The sequence below is a fragment of the Panthera tigris genome, chromosome E1 (assembly GCF_018350195.1).
Source record: "Panthera tigris isolate Pti1 chromosome E1, P.tigris_Pti1_mat1.1, whole genome shotgun sequence".
NCBI lineage: Eukaryota > Metazoa > Chordata > Mammalia > Carnivora > Felidae > Panthera > Panthera tigris.
In genome coordinates, this window is record NC_056673.1 from 22,092,825 (window position 1) to 22,119,898 (window position 27,074).

Here is a 27,074-nt window from a genome sequence, read left to right on the forward strand (position 1 = left end):
AGGCGGGATTTGGGGATTGAAATGAGCAGACATGGGGCGAGCACGTTCCAGATGTGGAGTTGGGGGGACGTCTGGGGAGGGCCCTGTGCTCAGTTCTCCTGCCTTCCCGGCAGGTGCCTGTGAGATCTCTCTCAGAGAGCCTCTGGGAGGCGCTGGCGTGGAGTGGGGCAGGGACAGGGACAGGATGGGAGAGGAGGGAGAAGAAGGCAGTTGTGAGCGGAGGGGGCCATGGGGTGAGGTGAGGGGCTAGGGCAGGTGCCCGCCACAGGGTCTGGCCCCTTCACCTCAGGATGCCTGGAGCCCAGGCTGACCTGACGGGTTGTTGCAATAACATAAGCTCAGGAAATTCTTTGTAATTATGGCACTTGCTTCCCATGCCCTGTATCAGCCCCTCTGAACAGCAGTTTTATCCATGTCTCCTGCTTTTGCCTGCTGTCTTGAGTGTATGTTGGGGGTGGGGTGCCTGGGAGGCGCTGGGAGATAAGGCAGGGCCCCACCTCTGGCCTCCCTGCCTTGCTCCAAATCCCTAGGGGCTCCCCATCACCCGCAGCATCATGGCCCGAACTTTTAAAGGCAATTATTCACGTGAAAGCCTTTGTGAAAATCCCTATCTACAAAACCTGCCGAGGACCTCTGTGGCACCCCCCTTGCATCACCCCCAGGCCTTGTAGGGTCCGGGACCCTTCTGCAGGGCCCCAGGGCCCCTGGGAATACAGTCTGAAAACCATTGGGATAAAATCCCCAGACTCATCCGTCCAGCACCAAAGCCTTTCCCACGCCCTCGCTGCCACCTGCTGTCCACCTCAGCTCCCTATGCCACCCAGCCTAGAGCTGCCTTCACCCCTGGCCCCGTTGCCCACCCCCACTCGCTCCGCCTGAAAGCCCCCCACCTCCCGGGTCTCGTCACACTCCTGGGTTTATGTATTTCTTCTACCCTCCTCCAAGGCCCTGCCACTCAGTCCCTCCTCCCCGTCCCAGCATTTCTTGTGTGGGCATCTGGCTCCTCCTAGAACACCCGGGGTACCCTGCACTCCTCCTGAGCCTTGCAGCATTCTACCTTTTAGCGTGGTTATTTATGTACCTTTCTGGTCTCCCTGTTAGCCTGCAAATTCCTTCCGGGCAGAAACTATCTTCTTTATCTCTGGCTCCCTGGCAGCTCCCAGCAGCGTCTTGAGCAGAGAAGGGGCTGAGTAAATATTTATGTGTTGAATATCTTTATTGAGGACTGTTGTACTGGGTGGTCAGGTTGCAAGGTGAAAGGCCCAGCCCCTGCCCTCAGCAAGGCTTCGGTCTAAGAGGAAGCAAAACCTGTACAGAGAAAAATGCGGAATGGTGAATGCGAGTGGCTCAGAAGTGCCTAACCAGGTCTTGGGGGCGGTCAAGGAGGGCATCATCGAGGAGGTGACCCTTGGGAGGAGTCAAAGGTCAAGGAGCACCCACCAGGCGGAGCGTGTGGGCAACAGCACCACAGGTATAGGGAACAGCATGTGCAAAGGCACAGAGGCAGAGGGCATGGCTGGAGTGGCCCAGACCCAGGTGTGTGGGCTAGGGAGTGGAAGGAGGTGACTCGAGAGCAAGTAAGGACCCACGACCGGGGCACTGTGGGAATGAAACACTTGTGGGGATGTGGGACCGGGAGGAGGAAAGAAAGCATCCCATAAGGAAGAGGAATGGGTTGCACTGAGGCAGAGCAGAGGAGGAGGAGCAGGGTGTCTGTGTTCTCCAAACCTCAGTCTTCTCATCCGTAAAGTGGGTGGTTACAATCAGAGTCTTGAAGACCCCAGCCCTGGATCAGAAACGCCCATGGCGCATCAGGTAGATGACTGACCGTCAATCATTGTGGTGCCAAGAGAAACCAGGCACAAGAGGGCCTAGGCTTCGAGGGGCAGTTAGGGTAGGGCAGAGCAGATCCGGAAGGCTCCATGGGGCCGAAGGGGGACACCCGTGAGCCAGAGTCCGTGAGAGCACTCAGTAGGGATTCCCACACCTGTTCTTTATAACACCCGTATAGAGGTGGGTTTCCTTGGCCCCATTTCGTGGGTGAGGGAGCTGAGGCTCAAAGAGTAAGTGGCTTGAATCCAAGGTTGTGACACTGACCCTCTGCTCTCTTCCCAGCTGGCAGGCGAATCTCATCATCCAGGGCTCCCCACCTCCACCCCCAGGAAACCAGCCCAGGTCCTACAGTCACCCTGCGGGACACTTCCTAGTTCTTTTTAACGCCCTTTGACAACCCTGTGGGGCAGACAGAGAAAGGATGGTTAGTCTCCTTCTTAAAGTGACCAACTGTGTTTTGCCCAGGACGGGGGGTCGAGGGGGGAGGGGGACTGTCAGTATCAGATTGGTTGCACTACTCATTCTGCAGCCCCAGGTCACTCCTGGCAGGGGGCAATGCCCTGGTCCCCAAACTCGCCCTCACACACACATGTTCCAGCCCAGGGGCCAGCTCAAGAAGGGGCCTCCCTCCCCAGCTACCCAGTTCCCAAGGCCCCAAGCTGGGGGCCACAGAAGACTCTCTAGTGAAGACACTAGACAGCTTGTAAGTGAGTCAGGAAGACCAAGGCAAGGCTCAATGCCGAAGGACAATCATGGGTTCCTCCTCCAGGTCCGGATGCCCAGACCAGCTTGGAGTGCGCTCTCTTCCTTCCTGGGTGGCTCTCTCTTCCCCAGCTGGAAACTCCCCAGATGGGGCTTTGGCTGTGCAGCCCCAGCAGACCACCCCCCCCTACCGCCACCCTGCTGACCTGTCCCAGGGGCCAGGAGTCTGAGTTCCAAACCCTGCTCTGCCACAGAACCCCTGAGATCTTGGACAGATACCCTCCTGTCTCTAGGCCTCAGTTAAAACGGGCTCGGGGAAGGCCCACCTCTCGGACCGTTGTCAGAACGTCAGACCTGGGCTGTGGACGGGCCGAAAAGCCCTGTGTTCGTAATAGCGCCAGCCGCCGGAGCTGTTCTGGAAACACAGCTCAGTTGGTCCAGCATGCCAGGTCTCCTGCTTCCATTGCTCCCAGGAAATGAGCCCAGGGCTAGGGAAATCAGGAGGCCTGAAGGAGCCTAACCCCAGCTGTGTGGCCTTGGGCAAGCCTCTTAGCGTCTCTGAGCTTTGGTTCCCTCATAGGCGGAAATAGGGATGTTATTTATTTCCTGGAGTTATCGTGGGGACAGGAGTCTAGCCTAGTGCCTGCGGTCTGTAGGCAGCCTCTAAATATGAGCTGGGCCCCCCCACGGGCTTGCTCGGCCCTTTGGGGCCACTCTGTTCGCTGCAGCCCTGACCCCCAGACTGGGCTGGGCTGGGCTGCAGGGGTGAGGTGGTTCCCCAGCTGTCCCCAGAGCCTCCCTTCCCAAGGCCCAGCTCCAAACCCCACCCCCACCCCCACGGGCAGACACACACACACACACACACACACACACACACACATTCTCTCTCTCTCTCTGTTGTTTGCGGCTAATTGTTTATTAGGAGATGCGGGGCGGCTGCGCCAGTGGGAAGGCTCAGCTTGCTCCGCTATAATTAGGATAATGCCCACTAGTCATTTAGTGAAACTCAGAGAGCAGCCCCTCCCCCGCGGCTCCTGCTGCAGCTCCCAGGCCCGGCTGCCCAGCGTGCTCCAGTGCCAGGCCGCCCCACACCTGCCCTCGGCCCACCTCCTTACCCCTCCATCCCCCTGGGCACCCGCCAGGCTGAGGTTTTCCTCCCTCCCTCTCCTGGTTTCTTTCTCTCTGTCCTCTTCCTCTACCTCCCCCCTGCTCTCCTGACTCTAGCTTCCTCTCTCCTTTTCTCAACACCAACCCCCACCCCCCCCACCCAGTTCCCTCATCCTTGCCTCATGTCTGCTCTCCCCCTCCCCTTGCCCTCCTGGGAGCCTGAACCAGATTGGGAGGGTCAGCAGAGTAGGTCAAGCCTGGGTTTCCAGGCCCCAGGCGGGGGCAGTTCTAGTGGAGGCTGTGACCTCCTGGGGGACCCGCCTCCCTCAGGCCTGCTCCCTTGGAGGGGCCCTCCTTGCAGCTGCCCTCCCCTCTTCCCTGCCCGAGGCTGGAGGACTGGACTGGTAGAGCAGGGCTTGATCTCCAAAAGCCCCCTCCCAGGAGCACAGCAGTATGACTCTATTGCCCTATCCCCCATGCCCTTAGGGTCTTCCTGAAATCCCAGAAACAGGGGTGTTTGGGGGGTTAGGGGCTTAGGGTTCTGGGTGTGAAGGTGGGGACCCCCACAGGAATGGCCAAGCAGGGAGCCGTCCGCCTCACGTGGCCCGAGGTGGGGAGGGGCAGTGGGCTGCTGAAGAGTATCCATTAGTTCACCAGCAACCAGGGGCTCTTCCAGCAGCTTCCTTTTGTTCTGAGCCCCACAGCCACCAGTGGAAACCAGACCTGGCCACATATGAACCCCAACCCCTCTTCCTCCACCCTGGACCCCACCCCCCACCCCCACTCAGCCCTTTCCACCACAAAAGAGACCTCACATCAGACCCATTACAGCTGGGCAGACTGAGGGTTTCACTCGCCCTGATAGTTGTTGCAGGGGGCAGAGGTGAGGACGGGGTCCCTTCCAGCTTTTCAGAAGTCAATAAAAGAGCTGTTCCCCAGGGGTGAGAGATGCTTGCCTGGAAATACAAGGCCTCCTTGTCCTCACAAGCCTGTCTGAGCCTCTGGTCCCCATCCTGGGATCACAGATGCAGACAGACTAACAGACAGACACACACTCACGACTCATAAGGGCAGGCTCACAGAGCAGGCACTGGGAGGGGGGCCTGGGACACTGGGCATCTCTGGAAGGGGCCGGGCTTCTGTCCCTCCTCTCCTGGGCTCCCCCAGCCCAAGAACCCTGTCTCTGGGCTCAGGCTCCTCCAGCCCAAGGTCACCGTCCCACATCTTCAAGTCCTTGCCCCCAAGAGGCCTGTATCACCCTCTCTAGGGCTAACGCTTCTCACCCTCCCTCTCTTCATGGGCCCCAAGGCTCTGGACCCCCGGGCCATCTGTAGCTTACAGCATCCCACAGAGAGAGCAGAAGCTGGAAGGGAAGGGAGTGAGCCTGGCTCAACCAGTCCCTCGGGACCAGGCTTGGTCTTGCCCTGGGACTGCTTCCCTCTGGCTGCAAGGCTCTGGGGCCAGCAAGATAGTGCCCCTGGGACCAGCAGGGAGCCGGGGAACAAGAGCCCTGGCTCCAGCGGGTCTCCCATCTGCCTTGCTGTGCACCCAGGGTGTCCTCCCTGCCTGGGCCTCAGGTCCCCTGCCAGGTGCCCAGGAGCAGGACTGGATAGATGGTCAGCGCCAGCATGCAGGGGCCACAGCAGCTCCCTGGGGGGCATGGCTACCCAAACTTCCGGTGCCCTGGCCCTCCTTTGGGCCCCTGAGAAGCACTCCCAGCCCCCAAGTTAGCGGAGCTTGATACTGTCTCTCATTCACCAATACTCTCCTCCTCCCCTCTGTTTCTGCCTGCATCGGATTTCTCCCCTTGTTCTCAAAGATGACCGGTCACAGCTGAGCGGCAGGCAGCCACTGGTCTCATGGAGCAAGAGTGGCCAGGTCAGAATGCCGGCCCGGGATAGGGCTGGAGCAGGGGGCCTGGAAGCAGGAGACTGGCCCAGACTGCGTGTGTGCGCGTGCATGCGGGCGTGCGTGGCTGTGAATCAGCACACACAACCTCCCAGGGCCCCCCCCCCCAACCCCGGTCGTTCATTTGTTCATGGCTCTGTGCAAAGCACCAGAAGGCTCAGACATAGTGAGGAGGGGGAACAGTCACTGGGTTTCAGAGGCTCTCTGGGCCCTGACTCAGGAGGCTGTGTGGGTTCCCTTTGGTGATGGGGACAATGACTGCCAAACCATAGCTGACATTAAAAGAGGCTGACTGTTGGGGCGCCTGGGTGGCTCAGTCGGTTGAGCCTCCAACTTTGGCTCGGGTCATGATCTCATGGCTTGTGGGTTCGAGCCCCGTGTCGGGCTCTGTGCTGACAGCTCAGAGCCTGGAGCCTGCTTTGGATTCTGTGTCTCCCTCTCTCTCTGCCTTCCCCCACTTCCCCTGTCTCTCCCTCTCTCAGAAAAAATAAACATTAAAAAAAATTTTTTTTAAATAAAGAGGCTGACTGTGCACCAGGCATGGGTGAAGTACTTTATAGGTCATCTTATAACATGTGCATTTCCTTCTCAGAGCAGCCCAGCGAAAGAGAGACTATCGCCCCCTTGGACACTTTAGGAAACTGAGGTAGAGGGATGCTAAGCCGTTTGCCCAAGCTCACACAGCTAATTGCTGGCACAGCCAATCTGAGGGGAGTCTTCCTGACCCTCAGTTTCCTCATCTGTAAATGCAGGGTAGGGATTCTGCCATCGCTACAGCTAAGGGACCAGGAGTTCTCCGGTAGATGCAGGAAGAGACCTGGCCAATCATCAGTGCCGCAGGCAGCAGGCAATTTGGGCGGAGTGGACAGGTGCCCCTTCTACTGGCCCCTTCCCTCAGCTTGTTCCATCCCGTGTGGCAGGGGGTGTGACAGCATGGGGAGGCTGCCTCCCCAGGATTTGCAGCCTCCTGGGGGCTGTGGGATACTGGAGGCTTGGCTTGCCATGGGTCCTCTCCCTGGAGCTCCTGCTCCACTCAGCCCAGCCAGGGCTACAGGCCCACGGGGGTCCTCAGTGCTGGGGGCACAGGAGTCAGGTTCATGGTGAGAGAGCCTCACCTTGAGGGAACCGCTTTGGGAAGAGGCAGAGCGAAGCTGGGGAGGCAGGGATAGTGGGGCTCAGGGTGGGGACAGACATCTCAGGACCCAGACCTCAGGGAGGCACCCATTTCTCCGCCGGGCTCCTCCTCAAAGAGGTGGTTCACCACAGCCCCAGCCTTGGGTGGGGACATACCTATATCGACCAGCCCAGATGGCATCACATAGGGAAAAGGCAGAAGCATTTCTGCATCAGGCTCTGGGCTTGGTGAGCAGATCCCAGGGCTGGGTTTAATTTCCTGCTGGCTCCCTGGACCCAGCATCTTTGTACAAGACCCAAACTGTTTAACAGTATATAGAGGCCCTGCCTTAGGGGATACGGGAGGGCATTGTTTGGGGCCCACGGGCCCAGCTGTCACCTCTCCTTTATCCAGCTGACCCCTGCCTGGCCCAGAACCCACCAGACTCCCTGCACACATGGCCCCTGCCCACCCCTACATCCCCCATGTGGCAGGCAGCTCAGGGACTGTCCGCTTCTTCCTGATGAGGTCCAGACAGGGGAGGAAACTGCCCCAGCTCACTCAGCAGGCCACCGGCAGATCTTCCTGAGCTGGATTCCAGGGGCCCCCAAAACTGGTAATCCTTTCAGCCTCGGTGACACTTTCAAGCTCCTTGGGACACTGTGCTTCATGTGCCTGTCATCTCTGTACTTGTCCTTTTTAACTCAACAGACATTGACAGAGGGCCTGCTGTGAGCTAAACAATGCATCCAGTGCTGGAGAAAAGCAGATCAGCACTTCTCCCTTCTCACAATGAAATAACCAATACGTGTTGAGTGAATAAATGAATAAACACTGAACGCTGAACACTGACTCTGTGCCAGGAATTACACCAGGCAATTTGTTTATTTAGTCATGGCAACCCTATGAAATAGGTTCTATTATCCTCATTTCCCAGGTGTGGCAATCGAGGCTCAGAGAGGTTAAGTAACTTGCCTAAGGTCACACAGCTAAGGAAGTGTCAAAACTGGGATTTGAACGTGAGTTTGTGTGGCTCCCAAACCACACGGGTTCTTTCTTCCTTTCCTTTCTTTCTTTTTTTTTATTTTCCTTTTTTAAAAAAATCTCGGAATAGCTTCAAACACTTTCCTTCATTTTTAATGACATTTATTGTTTTCTTTCTAATTTTACAAGCAGTACATGTTCATTGCAGACAACTGGAAAATACATAAAAGCATAAAGTAAAAAATAACAATCACCCGTAATCCTCACCCCCAAGAGATAACCACTATTAGCATTTTGATGTATTTCCTCCCGGTGTCTACATCTTTTTATGTAAAATTGGTATCATGCCATAGAGCCAATTTTACACCCTTCTTTGTTTAGTTCAAACTATTTTGTGAGCATTTTCCCATCTGAGTAAATATTTTTTTGAAAACTTGATCTTTAATGCTTGCACACATCCATTCTTAAGCATTTGCTTTTATTTAACCATGTCTTGCTTTTGGACACTTAGGTGTTTCATATTTTTTACTTATAAACGTAACATCGCAGTGAATATCTTTTTACATAAATCTCTGAGCCGATATCTATGGACGAGATTCCCCAAGGGGAGTTCCTGGGGCAAAGAGCATGAGCATCGCCAAAACCTTTAAAACGTATCTTGAAAGTGCGTTCTAGAAAATTGTCTACAATACCCTCCGACAGTAGGGCGTGCAGATGCCCCGTTTCTTAAAACCCTTGCTAATACTGGATCTCACTAATGAAAACAACCACAAATGAAAACCAAAAACCTTCTTCAGGACAGGTTTTTCCCACTTCAGCACCTCACTCCGTGGTTCCTGGCATATGGGTTGATGATTGATTTTCCGTGTTACTGATATGGGGAAATGGGTCCTCAGAAATGGCATGCTTGCCCCGGGTGGGAGCTACTCGTTAGCCAAGGAAGAGCAGGACTGGAACCGGGGCACCCCTCCTCCCGGCCAGAGCCCTCTTCCAGGCACCCTCAGAGGGGAGCTTCCTCCCCTGCAGCTCTCCTGGGCCAGGGGTGTTTCACACCTCTGCTGTGGGCCTGGAGGTTTGAGCTTGGGGGGGGGGGGGGTGCCACTGTGCAAACCCATCCCTGGCCTCTTGATAGTGGACACATAGACCCCAGGATCCTCACCACCTACAGCAACCATATCTCTTGCTCCCATTCATTCATTCATTCATTCATCTCTTCACAGATTTGGCACCTGTATGTGCCAGGCACCGTTCTAGGCTCTGGGTACTTCATCACCCACTGTCAGCATCACCAAATTATGTCATACAAGTCACTTCAGTGTCTCCCAACCTTTCCCGCTGGGCGCCATGTTTTCCAAACTTCTGTGATAACAGCGCCTGGGGTGCTTGATAAACACACATCATCAGGTCTCTCCCCTGGAAACTCCGATTGTGTTAAGCCTGGGTCCAGCCCTAGAATCTGTTTGCTTTTGTTTTGTTTGCTTCCGCTGATTCTTACATTCAGGCAAGTTCAGGAGCAAGTGCCAAAGGCTCCCCAAACATTGACATCTGGTGTGGCACCTGTGTGTGTGTGTGTGTGCGTGTGTGTGTGCACACACAGGTGAGTAACCAAGCGGCTCCCAGCACAGCCCAGCACCCTCAGGCCCTGCTAGGACACCCTGCTGTGTCCCTCAGCCTCAAACTCACCAGAGCTAATGACGATCTTTTTTTTCTGATTTGCAAGCGATTAGTTTTAATTTGGGGACAATTAGAGGTAGAAGCAGGAGGCATCTGATCTTGATTAGAAGCCGGGAAATGGCCAGAGGCACCCCCATCCCCAGCCTGCCTGGCTGTAGCCTCTGTGTAGATTAATTTATATTTTCAGTAGGTTTGTGAGGGTGGCAGGCTGGCCTGTGTGTCTGGGGAGAAAGTGGGAAGGTTTTGTGGGGGTGGCCAGAGGCCCCTGCTGTGCTCCCAGACCACAAAAGCCAGACTGAGTTGAAGAGGGAGGGCCTCTGTGGGGCACCTGGGTGGCTCAGTCATTTGAGCGTCAGACTCTTGATTTCAGTTCAGGTCATGATCTCACAGTTTTGTGGGTTCGAGCCCTGCATCAGGCTCTGCGCTGGCAGCTTGGTGCCTGCTTGAGATTCTCCCCAACTTCCTGCCCCTCCCCCATTCATACCCTCTCTATCTCTCAAAATAAATAAACCTATAATCTTAAAAACAAGGAGGGGGGAGGGCCTCTGTCCAGCCACTGGCCCTGCGCAGGTGTCTCATAAGAGGGTAGAACTGAGATTTGTTAAGCACCCCAAGTGCCACCCTTTGCGCTGCGCAAAGCTGGTCCAGGCCCCGTGTCTGCCTGTATCGCCATTGAGCTGGAAAAGCAAAAGCATAAATAAGTAGGTGCCTTCTGGTGTCGGGGGTGGCTTGGGAGACTTCTGCACAGGTGAAGGGGCACATAGGCCAGCGTCCTGCCTGCGGAGAGCATTCACTGAAGTGACTAACGAAGCAGTTCGATGGTAATTTGCATGTTACACCCAGACCAAGGCCAAGCTCCAGATCAGTCGGACCCAGAGCTGGACAGAGCAAAGCAGCACCCACGGGTCCTAGTGAGAGGCGTGGGGGAGTGCTTCAGGAGGAGGCAGAGCCGGGGCGGGCGTGGAAAGAAGATGGGACCCCCCACACCCCATCCCAGCTGAGCATAACCCCAAAGTGGCCCCGGGTCGGTGCTCCCCAAGGGACTGGGCAGATTCAGTGCCCAGGGAAGCCGGGTGGGGGGAGAAGATTCGAGGAGGATGGGAGTTCAGGCCTGTTGTATCCACAGACACCCCATTCTTCGTTACCAAGCTGTAAAGAGCTGTATGTGCCTTCTGGGGCTGTGGGAAGAAGGAGCTGGCTCAGCTGAGTTGGGAAGGGTCACACTCTGGGTCTAGTCTCAGGGAAAGGCTGGGTCTGCCTCAGCCGCCATCATTATCCCTGAGCACAAAACCAGCATGATCCCCGCCCAGCTTCTTCCCCTGGATGGTGTCTCCGCTCCTGACTGGGGAAACTGAGGCTGTTGGGGGGCAGAAACAGCCAATCCCCATGTGTTCATCTGCTTGGGCAGCCCTAACAAAGCACCACGGACTGCATGACTAAAACAACAGATTTTGGCTTCTCGGTTCTGGAGGCCAGACGTGCAAGGTCAGAGTGGCAGCAGGGTGGGTTTCTCCTGCGGCCTCTCTCCTTGGCTTGCAAAGGGCCGTCTTCTCCCTGTGTGTTCACGTGCTCTTCACTCTGTGTGTCCGTGTCCTCATCTCCCTACTTGTTGGGACACCAGGCGTATTGGATCGATGACCTCGTTTTACCCTGATGACCTCATCTTACCCGGATCACCTCTTTGCAGACCCTGTCTCCAAACACAGCCACATTCTGAGGTCCTAGAGGTCAGGTCTTCCACGTATGAATTGGGGTGGGGGTCACAATTCAACTCCTAACACCCATCATGCGCCCGAGAAGATGTGGAGAAGCCCTCTCTATCAGAAGGCGGCTCAGTCGGTTGAGCGTCCAACTTCTGCTCAGGTCATGATCCCACAGCTCGTGAGTTCGAGCCCCATGTCGGGCTGTGTGCTGAGCTCAGAGCCTGGAGCCTGCTTTATACTCTGTGTCTCCCTCTCTTTCTGCCCCTACCCTGCTTGTACTCTGATTCCCAGGGCTGCACCCAAATGCCTCCGGAGGCCCAAAGCTGTTTACACAGAGGGAAACCTAGCTGCTGCTCCGGGGGAGAGTCAAGGCCACTGACAGGAACACAGTGCAAAGGGTGGTCCACAGGGTGAGCTGGGCCCAAACACAAGAGCAGGAGTTGGGAGCCTGGAGGCCAATGCTCTGGGGAGCAAGTGAGAGGGTGAGGGGCAAAGAGTGGCCAGGGTTCAAAGCCAAGCCTGAAGAACCCTGTGGGGTGCCTGATGTGGGGCCCGAGGGGCGGATGTGCGCCAGCCCGTGAGATCAGCCCCCCTGTGTTGGGGGGGGGGGGTGTCCAGGCTGTCATGTCCATCCCAGCCACACCCCTTCAGCACCTCTCCCCCACCTCTGGGCCCAACCAACCTCAGTTCTGTGTAGATCTTCCCCTCCCCCGACTGTTGTCATTCAGGGAAACTGCCAGCAGCTCTTTCCTCCCAAGGCCAGGCCCTGCTTTATGCTGAGATAACAGGCCAGTGCACACATTAGCACACACACACCTTCCCAGATAGCCTTCCAGAAAACCTGACCTGTCTGCCGACAGCTCCACGGGCCTCAACTTCCTCCCCTCCAGCCCCCCCACCCACCCCAGACCACCTCCAGGGCCTCTCCCACCTCCCTGGGGAAACTGAGGTCCAGAGAGATCAAGCAGCTTCCTTTATGCTCCAGAGTAAGTGGGCAGGAGAGCAGAAGTTATAGTGCTGGGGCCTCAGAAACACTCACCTCCACCACAGAGGAGGCCTCAGGGCCTCACAGAGGATAGAATGACTCACAGTGGTGACTGGAGGGGGTGTCGTGTGTCACGATGACACAAATACGAAAATTGCACCACCCTAATACTGTCTTTTCTGGCTCTCCTTTCTGAAAGCGAGCTGTTTTCTTAGCACAAGTCGCTTCCCCTTTCAGAAACCCAGACTCTTTATCTGCAAGGTTGCTGCCTGCCACTGAGAACCGTCCCCCTCAGCGGCCATCCGGTCTTCTCTTGGATGCCTCGTGGAGGAGGCCCTTGTACCCCACAGAGCATCCCAGTCATCGGGTTCTGAGAATCCCACTCATTCCACAAAAATCTATGGAGGGCAGAGGGGTGCATGCGGACATGGCCTCCAGGCCCCTCCCCTGTGCCCCTCTGAGTCTTCTGCCCATCTGGTGGCTCCTGCCCCCACTGTGCCTCCAAGGGGTCCAGATGGCCAACTGTGGGGTGGGGACAATGAGAGTGTCGTCAAAGGGGACTAAGTGCTTACTTAGCAGCCTTTGGGATCTCCTGAGGACAGTAAGCAAGGCAGGGTCAGTGGTTATGAGTTCCGTGCCCCCAGCCTGTCCACCCCGGATGCTGAGCACTTACTGCTATGGCAGCTGCCCTTCCCCAACCCCAGCGGGACAAGCACGGTGGCCCCTCCCCGCCTTGGCCCAGTGCCCACAAGCCCTGGACATCCCACCGCACAGAGCAGTGCCCCCCTCCTCCTCTCCCTTGGCCTTTTAGCCACTCTCCACATCCTCGTGGAGGGGCTGATGTCACCATCTCAATTTTAGATATGGGAACCAAAGGAAGTATCTTGCCCATGAGTGTCACGGGGAGAACCTTGCACCTGAGTCCTGGATTCTTTGTTTGCCTGCTTCCTGCCGCTTCCAAAGCAGTTTGGGTGGTTTCTGAGCTCTGGCTCAGGCTGTTCCCCTGGACTCCAACATGTGTCACTTGGACCAGCCTCCCCCTGATGGCAAGGACAGTATCTCAGAGACTCCAGGGGTAACTGTGGGGCAGGGACTGCGGCCAGGAAGGCTCTTCCCATCTCTCCAGACATCTTCCTGTCCTCGTCTTGGACCTAGCTATCCGCCCCGCCACTGCAGCCAGCATACCTTGCAGGGTTCAGAGCATCTAGTGGGGAAGGTGGCCTGGGAGCAGAGTTCTCCGGGGAATGGGAGGAGCAGTCTGGTGATTAAAGCATGGGCTGCCTGCCGCACGGGCCTATGCCCTGCCCCAAGCCAAATGCCTCTTTTTTTTGAATGAGGAAATTAAACCACAGATTAAAAAAAAATAATAATAAGCCATAGGTGCCAGAGCCTCAAGAGCGGGGAATTTTTAGTTCATTGCCTTTATGAGGAATTGGATGTGAAGGTCTGTAGAATTATCAAGGTTTCATTGATGATGGCAAAATAATAAATGGGCACAAACTGCAAGGAACCACTATAGCGTTGCTTAGAAGGCTCTTCCTTGGGACACAGGTCTCTGCAAATCACTCCGCGTAAATCAGGCATGATTTGTCAGAGGCTTGCTCAGTGCACGGCCTCCTAGATAACTAACTTCCATACAAGACAGGATGCGAAGTCCCCTCTGAGAAGGAGAGTCCCAGGGATTTGAGGTCATACCTTGGAAGGCTTCCTGGAGGAGGTGGCATTGGAGCTGGACCTCGGAGGAGGATTCCGATGTGGATGCGTGCAGTTAGGAAAGGGGAGAATTTGATGCAGAAGGCACAGCATGAGCAAAGAGGGCAGATGGGGCAGAATCAGCAAGTGCTACAGGCAGAGATGGTCCAGTCATGCTGGCAGCGCGGGTTTGGGAGGGGGAGTCCTGGGGCAAAGGGGAGCCTGGAACCCCACAGTAGAGGACCCTGAATGCCACACTCAGGCCCAAAGTGAGTCTGGATTTTGTCTTGTAAGCAGAAGGGAGAGAGTCTATAAAAATGCTTACAGACATTGGCATTGCGATGCACAATTTATAGAGTTCTTTCTTATTTGATTCTCGAAAACAGAGCAAGTGACAGCACAACATCCTTTAAGACCGGTATTATTATTATTATTATTATCAATTATTATTATTATTAACTTGATTTTAAAGGTGAGGAAAGTGACTCAGCACCGATGGGAAGATGGGAAGAGAACTGCTTCTCAAACCTCAAACCCCCACAGCTTGGTCCTTCCTATTCCAGAACAGTGTCCAAAGGGAATTGAGCTGGCGGTGAGGGGCCAGCAAGGTCTCATTTGTGTCCAGGAGAAACAAATCTCTCTGCTGCTGTGGGGGGGAGTGGATGCCAGGGAGGTGGTTAGAGGGAGAGGGGAGACCCAGTCAGACCGTGTTATGTTGTCATAGCAGCGGGATCAAGGCAGGGTTCTGGGGATGGAGGACAGGGGGCAGCTCAGGACACCTCACAGAGTCAAGAGGTAGAATTGCTTTGGGCAGGGTCCTGCTCAGATGTGGAGAGGGGATCAGAGATGGCAGACCCAAGGCTTGAGTTGGGTTTGGGAGAGTGGGGTCCCATTCCCTGTGTATACAGTGCATGGGGAGAGGGCGTGGGGGTGGGGGGAGACAAGGGATCTCTGGGGGCCCTGCACCGTTTGAGGCAGCGGGAGCAGGAAAGGGCTTGGGTTTGAGAGTCAGGTGGCCCTGGGTTCGAAGCCTACTGCTGGCCCCTTTGGCTCATGTGGCTCGGGCAAGTTGCTTAAGCATTCTGCACCTTTACCTGTAACATGTGAGAATAAGCTCTCAAAAAAGAGAAGTTGTTGACAGAACACGATTGAATCCGTGGAAATGGTAGACTGTGTAGCTCAGAGGATCCATCTGAGGATCAAATAAGCTAATGCCGGTGGCGTCAGCGTGGAGCAGGTTGGAATGGTAAGAGCGCTTTCTGGGGGCCCCCTCTCCGCTCTGGGCCCTTTACCCGCACACACTACTCTGGAAGTCTTAAGCAACCGCACCTGGAGGCAGAAAGCAATTTCATCCTCATTTTACAGATGAGGATGTGGGGGGATAAACCCTCTTTAAAGCCTCACAGGGCTTTGCGCTAGTGTCCGGTTTACGCGCACGCTGCAGCAAAAGAAACCAGGCAACGGTGAGCGGAAGGTTAACACAGCAGCACAGGGGGGCGCGCTTGGCGCGGACGCCCGCTGCGGGGTGGGAGGCTGGGGTGCCCTGCCGTGCCAGCACAGCCTCTGCTCACCCCTCTGGGCTCTTTCCCCTGTCTGTCCCCAGCCTCCGGCCGCTCGCACCCGGCCAGCCCCAGCCCACCCGGCCCACAGGCCGGCCCGGTGCTGCCGGTCAGCTACCGCCTGTCGCGGACGCGGCTGGCCTTCTTCCTGCGGGACGCGCGGCCCCCGCCGCCTGCGGTGGCCAACGGCTCCCTGCAGCGCTCCGAGCCCTTTGTGGTGTTCCAGACCAAGGAGCTGCCCGTCCTCAACGTCTCCCTGGGGCCCTTCAGCACCAGCCAGGTGGTGGCCCGGGAGCTGCTGCAGCCGTCCAGCACCCTGGACATCCCCGAGCGCCTGACGGTCAACTGGAAGGTGCGGGCCTTCATCGTCCGCGCCCGCGTGCCTGCCTCGCAGCCCGAGGCCCAGGTGCTGTTCTACGTGGCCGGCCGCGACTGGGACGACTTCGGCGTCACCGAGCGGCTGCCGTGCGTTCGCCTGCACGCCTTCAGGGACGCGCGGGAGGTCAAGAGCTCCTGCCGCCTCAGCGGGGGCCTGGCCACCTGCCTGGTGCGGGCGGAGCTGCCCCTGGCCTGGTTCGGGCCCCCAGCCCCCGCCGCGCCGCCCGCCGCCCGCCGCAAGTCCCCGGATGGGCTGGAACCCGAGGCGGCCGGGGAGAGTCAGCAGGCTGAGCTCTACTACACCCTCCACGCCCCGGACGCGTCTGGGGGCTGCGGGGGCGCCCGTCGGGGGACCGGGCCCGGGGCAGGCGCCCGCGCGGAGAGCCCCACCCAGCACCCGCTGCTGCGCATCGGGAGCATCAGCCTGTTCCGCCCGCCCCCCAGGAGGACCCTGCAGGAGCACAGGCTGGATAGCAACCTGATGATCCGCCTGCCTGATCGGCCCCTCAAGCCTGGCGAGGTGCTCAGCGTCCTCCTCTACCTGGCCCCCAACTCCTCCTCTCCCTCCAGCCCCAGCGTGGAGCATTTCACACTCAGGTAGGGGGCTTGTGGGGGGAGGGTCCGCCCGCATCCCAAGGTCAAATGCATACCTGGCCGCTTGCAGGGGTGAGCCAGCACCCTAATCCGACTTCTTCCGTTTCTCACTTGAGCTACTTCAGGAAGGCACCTTACTTATCTGAGCCTCAGTGTTCTCATCTGCCCGGTGACAACAAAAATTTCTGCCCTACCTCCCTAGCTCACAGACATGGGGAAGGAGAAATGTTCCTTTTCACAAGCATAGGTATCAAGAATGATAGAATGGGGTTGGAAGGGCCCTTGGGCCTTAGCTGGTGTAACTTAAAATGGTGTACCCATTTTGCAGATGAGGAGACCAAAGGCAAAGAGAAGAAATGGAGATCAGACAGCAGCCCGTTGGCTGGGAGTCAGAAATGAGCAGTAGTGTGCCCATGTGTCAGGACATTTGCCCAATCTTGGAATTAAGAGAAAAATTTTCAGGACTCCCAGCCTTTTCTGTACCCTGAACAGGATACAGTCCACAAATTCAGAAATACCTTAAGCCATATCACATCCCCACAAAACAGAATGGAATTTAAACCATGTTGAATGATTCTGAGAATGTAGCAAAGGCCCCACCAAAATATCCCCCCCACCCCAGGCACTATGCATAGGACCCACAACATTGCCGTTAACCTCCGACTTCTTTGAGTTAAGTATTACCCTCTCTCCTGAGTGTACCACCTTAAAGTTCAGATCTTCCTGGAAGGGATGAGACCTGATTCAATGATTGATACGTGAATGTGAATATGAGTTAAATCAGTCATCACAGATCTTGGGCTACATTAATAGGAGTAAACATGTAGAATTAGGGAGGTGATCACCATTCTGCTTTAGCCAGTATGAATCGGAGCATAGCTGAAGTGTTGTATTTGGTACAGGGCGCTACAGGGTACTTATGTGTGCAGTGTCCAGAGGACGGTGACCTGAACCTGTGGCAAAAAGTAACAATTGGAAGAGCTAGAGATTTTAGGCCTGGAGAAAAGAGAGACTCAGGGAACACCCGCTCCCCTCCGGCTGTCTGAGAACTGTTACAATTGAGACGAAGGAGGATTGTTCTCTCCTGCCCCAGCAGAACCCATGACTAAGTATAGGAATGGGGTTTCCAATCTTTAAGGGCTTTCTGAGAATGGAATGGGATGTGCACAGTAGTGAGTTCCCTGTCACTAAGGTATGCAAGTAGAGGTTTGGTAAAACTTGGCAGAGAGATGGGGTAGAAGCGATTGTAGCCTCCATTGAAGGTCAGCATTTTCAGTCACATGATACCAGATTCCCCAAGTTCATCTCAAGCATGAAGTCTAGGACTCAGGGTAATGTACTCACCTGCTCCCCCTACTCCCAGCCCCAGCCTGGGGGGTGGGGATGGCCAGGTGGGCAGTCATCGGGCCCTAGGCTGACCCTCTCGCTCTTCTCCCTCCCACTTTGTCCCAGGGTGAAGGCCAAGAAGGGTGTGACCCTTCTGGGCACCAAGTCACGGAGTGGCCAGTGGCATGTGACCTCGGAACTGCTGACTGGGGCAAAGCACTCAACAGCCACTGTGGATGTGGCCTGGGCGCAGGGCACACCCCTGCCCCCCTGGTAAGCTGAGGTGGTGCCTCTGCCCACCTCTTTGCAGGATAGCACCTGGGAGGGGTGGGGGAGTTCTTGATGGAGGAAGCCAGACCAACAGAAGGGCTGGGGCTCAGATTGTGGGGGCTCTGGGGTCCAGGTCCGGGCACCTCAGGTAGCTGGAAAAGGCTCAGAAAGCTCCAGGAGGCAGGATGCCAAGGAGGGCAGGGGTCCTCATCGGGGTCCTCATCCCGAGCTGCTCCCAGCTCTTCCTCCCGGGCTCTGCTTCCTTCCTCCCCCCTGCAGGGAAGGCCAGGGGCCCCTGGAGATCCTGCAGCTGGACTTTGAGATGGAGAACTTTACCAGCCAGTCGGTCAAGAGGAGGATCATGTGGCACATTGACTACCGCGGCCGCAGCCCCCTGCCTGACCTGGAGCGGGCGGTCACCGAGTTGACGGTCATCCAGCGGGATGTACAAGCCATCCTGCCCCTAGCCATGGTGAGCGGGGCAGGTGACTGGGCCAGTGGATGCATACATCTGTCACGGGCGCGTGTGTGTGACAGGCACGTGCACAGCTGAGTGTGTGTATAGATCAACGCATGTCTGTGTGAGCCTGCGGCCAAGTGTGTGCCTGTGAGTAAAGGTGTGTGTGTGTGTGTGTGCGCGCGTGCTCACTGGAGGCAGGCGGTGCTCTGTGCCTGGTGGTCGAGTAGGACAGCAGAGGCTCACGGGGACAGAGGTGGGAGAAGTCACCCATGGAGAGGGCACTCAGGAGAGGCTTCCTGGAGGAGGCGGCCATGCAGTTGAACCTGGAAGGAAGGGCTTATATAACCAGAGATGATGAGGGTGCTCGAGGCTGAGGATCATGTGGGCAAGGGTGCGGTGATGGGAACGTGAGTAGTTTGTTCTAAGGAGCAATGGACTTGGGGGTGCCATGGCTGGAGTCACTGGGCCAGCCTGAGGGCACCTGGAATGGTCAGCAAATGTGTTGGATGTGATGCTGAGAAGCATGTCAGATGTTGAGAGAAGATGGTGGGGGACTGGCGAAGGGTTGTCTCCTGGTGGCACAGTGGCTTCCTGAAGGCTGTGGCAGGAGGCCAGGTGAGCAGAGCACCTGAGAAGGCAAGTGAGACTGGGCGGAGGCCCCTCTCTGCACATGCGTGCTGGTGTCCCCAGGGAAAGGACGCGCATCTGAGGAGCGGGGGCTCCAGGAGCCTGGGGCTTGGCTGGCCTGTCGTGGGAGAGCAGATGACCACCATAAGCACCCCAGCTCATCAGGGTCCCACCCTCCCTGCAGGACACAGAGATCATCAACACGGCTATCTTGACGGGCAGGACGGTGGCCATCCCTGTCAAGGTCATCGCCATCGAGGTGACTGGACTGGTCCTAGATGTCTCTGCCCTGGTGGAATGCGAGTCTGACAATGAGGACATCATCAAGGTGGGCGTCCTGGAGATGGGCCCCCCACACACAGGGAAAGAGGCCTCAGACCTTCAGGGGGAGCGGAGCCCCAAGCCAGTGGGGATTCACATCCCAGGCAGCTCCCCTTGGTAGGCAAGTGGAGGAGAAATGGGGGTGGGGGAGAATAGCTTCGCATCCCACGTCTAGCTTGAGGGGGGTGAGGAAAAGCCTTGGGTACTGCTATCCTAGAGGGCTTCCTGCAGGAATTTGAAAGAGGCCATTTGGCAGGCAGAGGGGAGAAGTCAGTGTTGACAGCCTGAGCTCAATCCAATCCAGCAAGTGATTATTGAGCCCTTGCCCATGACAGCCATCAGGGAAGGCAGTGGGGGTAGGGAGGGAGCCTACCCCTCAGGGACACGCCCTGAACCCAGATGCTGGTGACCTAACGGAGAAGCTTCAGCTCTGGGAGGAAGCCCCAGAAACATGCGAGTTAGTCCAGGGGTGAAGGTCGTGTAAGGAAGGACTCTCTCAGGGCACACGCCCCCAAGTCCTCCAACTCCTGAAGCCCCCCACCCCCCGACCGCTAGAGCTCCTCCCCAGAGATCCACTCTGGGCCCCCGGTCCTCACAACCCAGCAAACAGGACATCGGTCTGACTCACATGTCCCAATTTGCCACCTCCCCAAGAGGGCCTCCAGATTTGCCCCTGCCCCTGGTTTTGGATGGTGGTCACAGGCCATGATGCACAAGGGTGCAGCCCCAGTATCTGTGTGGTGGGTGAGCTGTTTGTTGGGCCAGCCTCCAGCAGGTGCCAAAATCAGATGATCAGACAACAGAATCTGTTCCCTGTGTCTGTAAATAGCTCAGCGTGAAGGAGAACGGGAGGAGTGGGCCGTGGGTGTCCTTCTCCTCTGGCTAACTGGGGCTAGCCTGGAGTGTGCTCGCTCTCTCTCCCCACATTCTGTCCCAGATCCCTCCAGGTCTGGGGAGCTGGAGCCTCACTTCACCCATTCCCCACCCAGGAAGAATGCCCCCTTTAAAGTCAGTCAGAGCAGATGGCTGGGTACCACAGCCCCATCCCCTGCAGAGCAAAAGCCTTGCCCAGGCCCTTGGGGCTTCCCGGTGCTGGCAGGCTGCATCAGGAAGAAATAGACCTGTTCTCAAAGGCTGTCACCCAGCACCTGCCCCTGCCCCCCACCACCACGCTCCCCGACCCCGGCCGCAGAATGGACCAGAACAAAGTCTTGATGGCTTAGATACCAAAGGGGAATTCGCAAAGATGCTAAGTGGAATCTGTTTCCGTTCTCAATGAAATACACTCAGGTTCTTTATGGAGTTGGCCAACACTCTGAATGGACTTTGCCAGCCTTCTGAAGTGGGAAATGAACATTTCTGGCAGAGCTGCTGTCCCACGTCCACCACCCCCATCTGAGATGCCTAAGGGAGCTGGCAAGAGTTTGGGACGAGCCAGGGGCTCATCACAGATGAACCACAGCCCCGGCCCCCTCCCCACCCCCACCAGAGCCTCCAGAGTGTCCTATGCCCGCAAGCCGCATGATTAGACCCTCCTCGCACGTGCACGCGAGGGTGGGCACCCAGTGGCCTGTAGCGGCAGGAACACTTAAATGCGTTGCACACAAGATTCACTGCTGCGTGTGCCGGGTACATACTGGGCACACTTGACGTGCACACCCACCTACATCTGCCCTGAAGTACCGGCACAGGTGTCCACCAGGATGTGTTCAGCAGGCATGTGCCCACCCAGCGAACCTCTAGGAGTATAAGCCGGTGTCCTGGTGGGCATGCATCCGTAAAAGCTGCACCCACTGGTGGCAACCATCCACCTGTCTGTCCTGATTTTTCCTCTCCCCATCCCCCACCTCCACCCCAGGGCTAGAGCAGTCCCCGCGCCTGAAATTAACTAGCGGCTCATTTTCCTGGGGCCACAGGGCCAGATGGGCCGTTGAGGAGTCGTGGGCTCAGGACAGGCTCCCTGCCTCCTCTGCACTGTGGAGGGTCCTACCAAGTGACACCTGCACCAGAGCGCAGGCAGTCATGCGGGGGAGGGGAGCCAGCCCCCGGCCGGGGGGGGGGGGGGGGGGTCATCCACCGGAAGTCTCCTCTGAGGGGTGGTCTGTGTAAAATCACGGGCACGCTGGCTCCTTGCCAGGGAGCAAAAACCTCCCATAGTAGCCACTGAGAGATGATGCTTGGTGGAGAAACAGTGGGAACAGGGACACCAGAGGCTGACGTCTCCCGGAGGAAATAAATTCGTCACCTCCCCTCCAGCCCACAGGATGCCCCCTGTAGGGCAAGACAGGCCAACCAACCTCCCTCCCCCTCCCCAGGTATCCAGCAGCTGTGACTACGTGTTTGTGAGTGGAAAGGAGTCTCGCGGGTCCATGAACGCCAGGGTCACCTTCCGCTATGACATCCTCAACGCCCCCCTGGAAATGACAGTCTGGGTCCCCAAGCTGCCCCTGCACATCGAACTCTCGGACGCACGCCTCAGCCAAGTGAAGGGCTGGAGGGTACCTATCCTCCCCGACCGGAGGTACAGCCCCTCCACACACAGTGGACACTCGGGATACTCACAGGTGGACACAGCCCTGGCACATAGTCTGATCCACGCATGTGTGTAAGACCCCAGGTGTACACAGTCTGCAGGTCGGTGATGCAATCAGCAAACTTATATTGAGTAGCTTCCTGTGTGCCAGGCACTGATGGGTGCTTGAGACATGGGGTGGGTGTGGCCAGTGCCTGACCCGGCCACGCCACGAACATGGTAGACACGGAAAGCCCTGTGCGCAGGGAATCGAGTGGCACTAAAGGAGACAGCCACCTCTTCCTCCAGGAGAAGTCCAAGCAGGCTTCCTAGAAGAGGTGACTCTGGGTATGCCTCTCTGGGGCACGTCCTCCACTCACCCCTCATTGCTGCTGGAGAGGAAAGTCAGCAGAGCAGAGAGAGAAAGAGTGGCAGGCAGCTAAGAGGGGAGGGGAGGGGCTGGGGGAGAAGCAGGCAGCCAAGGGAGAGCTGGGCTCAGCTCAGTTCTGTAGAGATTGGGAAAAGCAAGGCCCGGTGGGGTGGATCGAGCCTCTCAAATTTGAATGTGCACATGAATCCCCTGAGGGCCTGTTCAAATGCAGATTCTGACCCAGTAGGTCTGGGAGGGGGCCTTCTGCAGGGGAACCAGCCCCTGCCGTGCCCCCCCCCCCCCACCAGGTGCTGCTTTGAGTCATGACGGGGGAGTGAACTCTGCAGCCAGACAGGCTGGGTTTAAATCCTGACTGCTGTTTACTAGCTGGGCCACCTTGGACTACTTACATAACCTCTCTGTGCCCCCGTTTCTTCGTCCACAAAACGGGCACGTTAACACCTCATAGAATGGTTGTGAGGATTCATTAACATGGGCACAAGAGACCTGTGTGAAGGGATATTCTGGTTGCTGGATGCGTCCAGAGCAGTAGCAAAGCACGAGCCACGCCCTCTGCTCTCTCTCCAGAGCACGCTTCCCTGACAGTGAAATCTCCTGGTTTTAGCCTCTTAGGCAATCTGGATAGGCTGAATTTCCCAAATCCTCAAGTCCTGGCGCCCTTTTGCTTACTAGTGCCTCCCTCGGCTCACCTCTCTGCTCTCAAGTTTCACAATGAGCAGCAAGGGGAACCAGGCCGCACATTCCACACGCTGCTTGGAAATCGAAATCGCACCAGCTAAACCTCCGAGTTCATCTGCTTGCCACAAGGCTGTAAGGATACAATCTGGCCGAGCGTTCTGGCAGTCTGTAACAAGGCTGCCTTCGCTCCAGTTTAGAGCTGAGAACAGGGCCAGGCGCATGCCTGGCGCCGAGAGAGAGAGACGGCACTTGTCAGGATTTGACATCAGCTTCTCCCGGGCGTGCCCAGCAGAGGCCGGGAGGCACAAGGGAGGGTCAAGGAGGTGCCTTTCTAGGAGAGGAAAGGCTGGGGACTCCGGGCTCCAAGCTTGTCAGAGACAGAAGGAACGGGGCAGGGAGGGGGCTTGCCCCTTTGCACGGCTCCCACCCACAGCGCAAGGGTGAGGGAGTGACCCCCCTGTGCCCCGCCCCCCCAGGTCGGCCCGGGAGAGCGAGGACGAGGACGAGGAGGAAGAGGAGCGTAGGCAGAGCGCCAGCCGCGGCTGCACCCTGCAGTACCAGCACGCCACTCTGCAGGTGTTCACCCAGTTCCACACGACATCGTCCGAGGGCACCGACCAGGTGGTCACCATGCTGGGCCCGGACTGGCTGGTGGAGGTCACTGACCTGGTCAGCGACTTTATGCGGGTGGGCGACCCCCGCGTGGCACGCATGGTGGACAGCAGCACGCTGGCGGGCCTGGAGCCAGGCACCACGCCCTTCAAGGTAGGCACACGGCCAAGGCCAGCAGCTCTGTGGATCTGTGGGCAGAGAACACAGACGTTCCCGGGACGGGATCTCTAGGGCCTCTGGGGTCCACCCCAGCCGGCCCCCAAAACACACTCTCTTCCCCTCACCCTGCCCCTGCCCCCCCCCCCCACCACCAGAGGTGAGCTCCTTCACTGCCCCCTTGGTGAAGGCTCTCCTTGCAAGCCCTATCAACATTTACCCATCCGTGTAGATGGCTCGGTGTGTTCCCTGAGAGCAGGTGTGGATGCGGAGAGGCGGCAGAGGAGAGGACCCAGGAAGGGGAATTCAGGGACCTTAGGAATTCAACTCTGACCCTCCTACAGCGGGGTGCCTGGGCAGAAACCATCCATCTAAGAGGTTGTGAATAATGGCCCCTGGGCTAGGATCTGCCCGCAGACGTGATTTATCTGTAAAGCAGTGGATCCAGTGTTGAAATCTTGGGAGGTTTCTCATTTTTCAAAATCTAGATTTCTGGTTTTACAAAATACCAGGCCCACAATCCCACCTCGCAATCATCAGCTGGTCGGTACTGGTGCCTCCTTGACATGAGCGTTGAGTTCTATCTGCCAAGGTCCCTACCTTCCCCCTTTGTCTCTCTGACATCGAGGCCAAACATCAATGGCTATTTATCGCTGTGGGGGGCTGTTGTTGACCTTAAAATCTGCCCACCTGTCTCATCCATGTTCCTGCCTGGCTCTGGCAAGCCCCTGACCCTCACCTGGCCTCTGGACCCTGGTTTCCTGTTGCAGCCCTAAGGCAGAGCCCAAGAGTCTTGCTCCCCCCAGCCTGCCTCCAGGGGTGGGCCTCTCTTGCAGCACTGGCTTTTCTTCCCAGGCTGGGAATTGGGGGGGTGCTCTCCTGGCCTTCGCCCATCCCTGCCCCACTCTGCCTCAGGTGGTGTCCCCGCTGACGGAGTCTGTGCTTGGGGAGACGCTGCTAACAGTGACGGAGGAGAAGGTCAGCATCACACAGCTGCAGGCCCAGGTGGTGGCCAGCCTTGCCCTCTCCCTGCGGCCCAGCCCGGGGAGCAGCCACACCATCCTGGCCACCACGGCCGCCCAGCAGACCCTCAGCTTCCTCAAGCAGGTAACTGGATGCCCAGCCGGCCAATCTGGGGGCTTGCGGTGTGGAAGGAAGAAGGAAACTCCAGTTTTCCCTGGGGCCATGAGTCCCCAGGTTAGGGCTCAAATGGAAGATCTGTCTGCCCTTTGTGCCCTACACACCCGACCCACCCCATTCCCCTGCCATCTGCACCGGGAGTCTGGCCAAGGTCCCGCTTCTTGCATCTGCCACCAGAGATGCTCCTGCTGAGGGTTCCCCCTCCCAGATTCTCAGAGAACCCCCGTCAGCTGTGCCTCCACCCCCAGGAATTACCCTCAGTCATCTCTGGAGCCCCAGTTACAGCCGCCCACCCCCCCCCCCCACCGGTCCACCAGGGCGTAGGCTACAGGACAGAGGTACAAAGGTGACAGGCAGGAGCACAGGGAGCCAGGAGGCTGCTGTTGAGCACCGGGCCAAGGGTCCCCTGCCCCTAACCTGCTCCATGACCCCAGGCCAATCCCTTCTCCCTGGGCCCTGCTTCCTCATCTGCAGGAGGGGCAGTGCTCAGAATGTTTTAACGGAGGACAAGGGTGGGGTGGGGTGTGTGTTCTCAATGTCCACGTGTCTCATGGGGATGATCCCAAGGTCAGGCATGGAGATATGGGGTTGCTCCTGCAGCAAAAGGGACTTGAGGTAGACCCAAGGCAGAGCATACGTTCAGCCCATCGAGGGGCGAAGGATAAAGTGGGCGAGGAAATTCTCAGGGCCGTATGAGGCCATATTGAGCCCCTGACGCTCCCCACAACCTCCAGAGGAAGACTTTCTGCTCCAACAATTCCTCCTAAGCACCTGCCACCCCGTCAGGCACAGTTCCAGGGCTGGGAGTGACAGCAGGGAGGCAGAGTACCCCAGTCCCTGTCCTCATAGAGCTCAGCATCTGCTCGGCATCTCCCAGTGAAGCCAGCCAGGACTAGCTCTCTGACTCCTGTCCCCTTCTCCTCCTCTTCCAGGAAGCCCTCCTGAGCCTCTGGCTCTCCTACAGCGATGGCACCACAGCCCCACTCTCCCTGTACAGCCCCCGGGACTACGGGCTGCTGGTGAACAGCCTGGATGAGCGGGTGGCCACGGTGACCCAGGACCGGGCCTTCCCGCTGGTGGTGGCCCAGGCCGAGGGGGCGGGGGAACTGCTTCGTGCAGAGCTCACCATCGCTGAGAGCTGCCAGAAAACCAAGCGCAAGAGTGTGCTGGCCACGACCCCCGTGGGCCTGCGGGTGCACTTTGGGCGGGACGAGGAGGACCCCACGTACGACTACCCCGGGCCCAGCCAGCCGGGCCCCGGCGGGGGCGAGGACGAGGCCCGGGGAGCCGGCCCACCGGGCACCGCGCTAACCCCAGCCGAGGCCCCGGGCCCGGGCACCGCCAGCCCCGCGGTGCCGCCCACAGAAGACTTCCTGCCGCTGCCCACCGGCTTCCTGCAGATGCCGCGCGGACTCACGGACCTGGAGATCGGCATGTATGCGCTGCTGGGCGTCTTCTGCCTCGCCATCCTCGTCTTCCTCATCAACTGCATCGTCTTCGTGCTGCGCTACCGGCACAAGCGCATCCCGCCCGAGGGCCAGACCAGCATGGACCACTCTCACCACTGGGTGTTCCTGGGCAACGGGCAGCCGCTGCGGGGGCAGGCGGAGCTGTCGCCGCCCGCGGGCAACCCGCTGGAGACCGTGCCCGCCTGCTGCCACGGCGACCACCACAGCAGCGGCAGCTCACAGACCAGCGTGCAAAGCCAGGTGCATGGGCGGGGCGACGGCTCGTCGGGCGGCTCCGCCCGGGACCAGGCCGAGGACCCCGCCAGCTCGCCCACCTCCAAGCGCAAGCGGGTCAAGTTCACCACCTTCGCCACGCTGCCCACGGAGGAGCTGGCCTATGACTCGGTGCCCGCCGGCGAAGAGGACGAGGAGGACGAAGAGGACCTGGGTTGGGGCTGCCCGGATGTGGCGGGCACCACGCGGCCCACCGCGCCCCCAGACCTGCACAATTACATGCGCAGAATCAAAGATATGGCGTAGAGGCGCCGTCCCGCCCCCTCCCCCCGGGGGGGTGGGCTCTGTGTGGGACGCGACCGGGACCCCTGCTCACACTGACGCAGGCGGGCCGAAGCGGATGTCGTACTCCCTGCCCCTGCAGCTTTGCTCTGTGCTGGGCGGCCGCCTGCCCCAGCTGGGCCTTCCCCGCGGCCACCTTGCACCATACCCAATTGTGCCACCGAAGGCGGAGGGCTCCTTCCTCAGGAGCTTGCTAGGAGGAAAGCAATCCTTGTTCGACTCTTTCCAAACCTCCTCCCATCTTAGACAACCCCCTGCCCCAAAAGTGAGGCATGGAGGCCAAGCTTGGGGTGAGGTGGGCCCACACTGTGCCCCGCCCCTGCC

General features: G+C 57.9%; 1 protein-coding gene across 1 annotated transcript; it reads left to right on the top strand.

Moving 5' to 3' along the window:
* Positions 1 to 1,329: 1,329 nt before the first annotated feature.
* On the top strand, positions 1,330 to 27,074 carry TMEM132E (transmembrane protein 132E). Its single transcript, XM_042967276.1, has 9 exons — positions 1,330 to 1,471; positions 15,306 to 16,236; positions 17,686 to 17,832; positions 18,109 to 18,301; positions 19,101 to 19,244; positions 21,553 to 21,758; positions 23,295 to 23,583; positions 24,502 to 24,693; positions 25,659 to 27,074. The coding sequence occupies exons 1-9, from the start codon at positions 1,330 to 1,332 to the stop codon at positions 26,712 to 26,714; spliced, it is 3,300 nt and encodes a 1,099-aa protein (XP_042823210.1). The 3' UTR covers positions 26,715 to 27,074.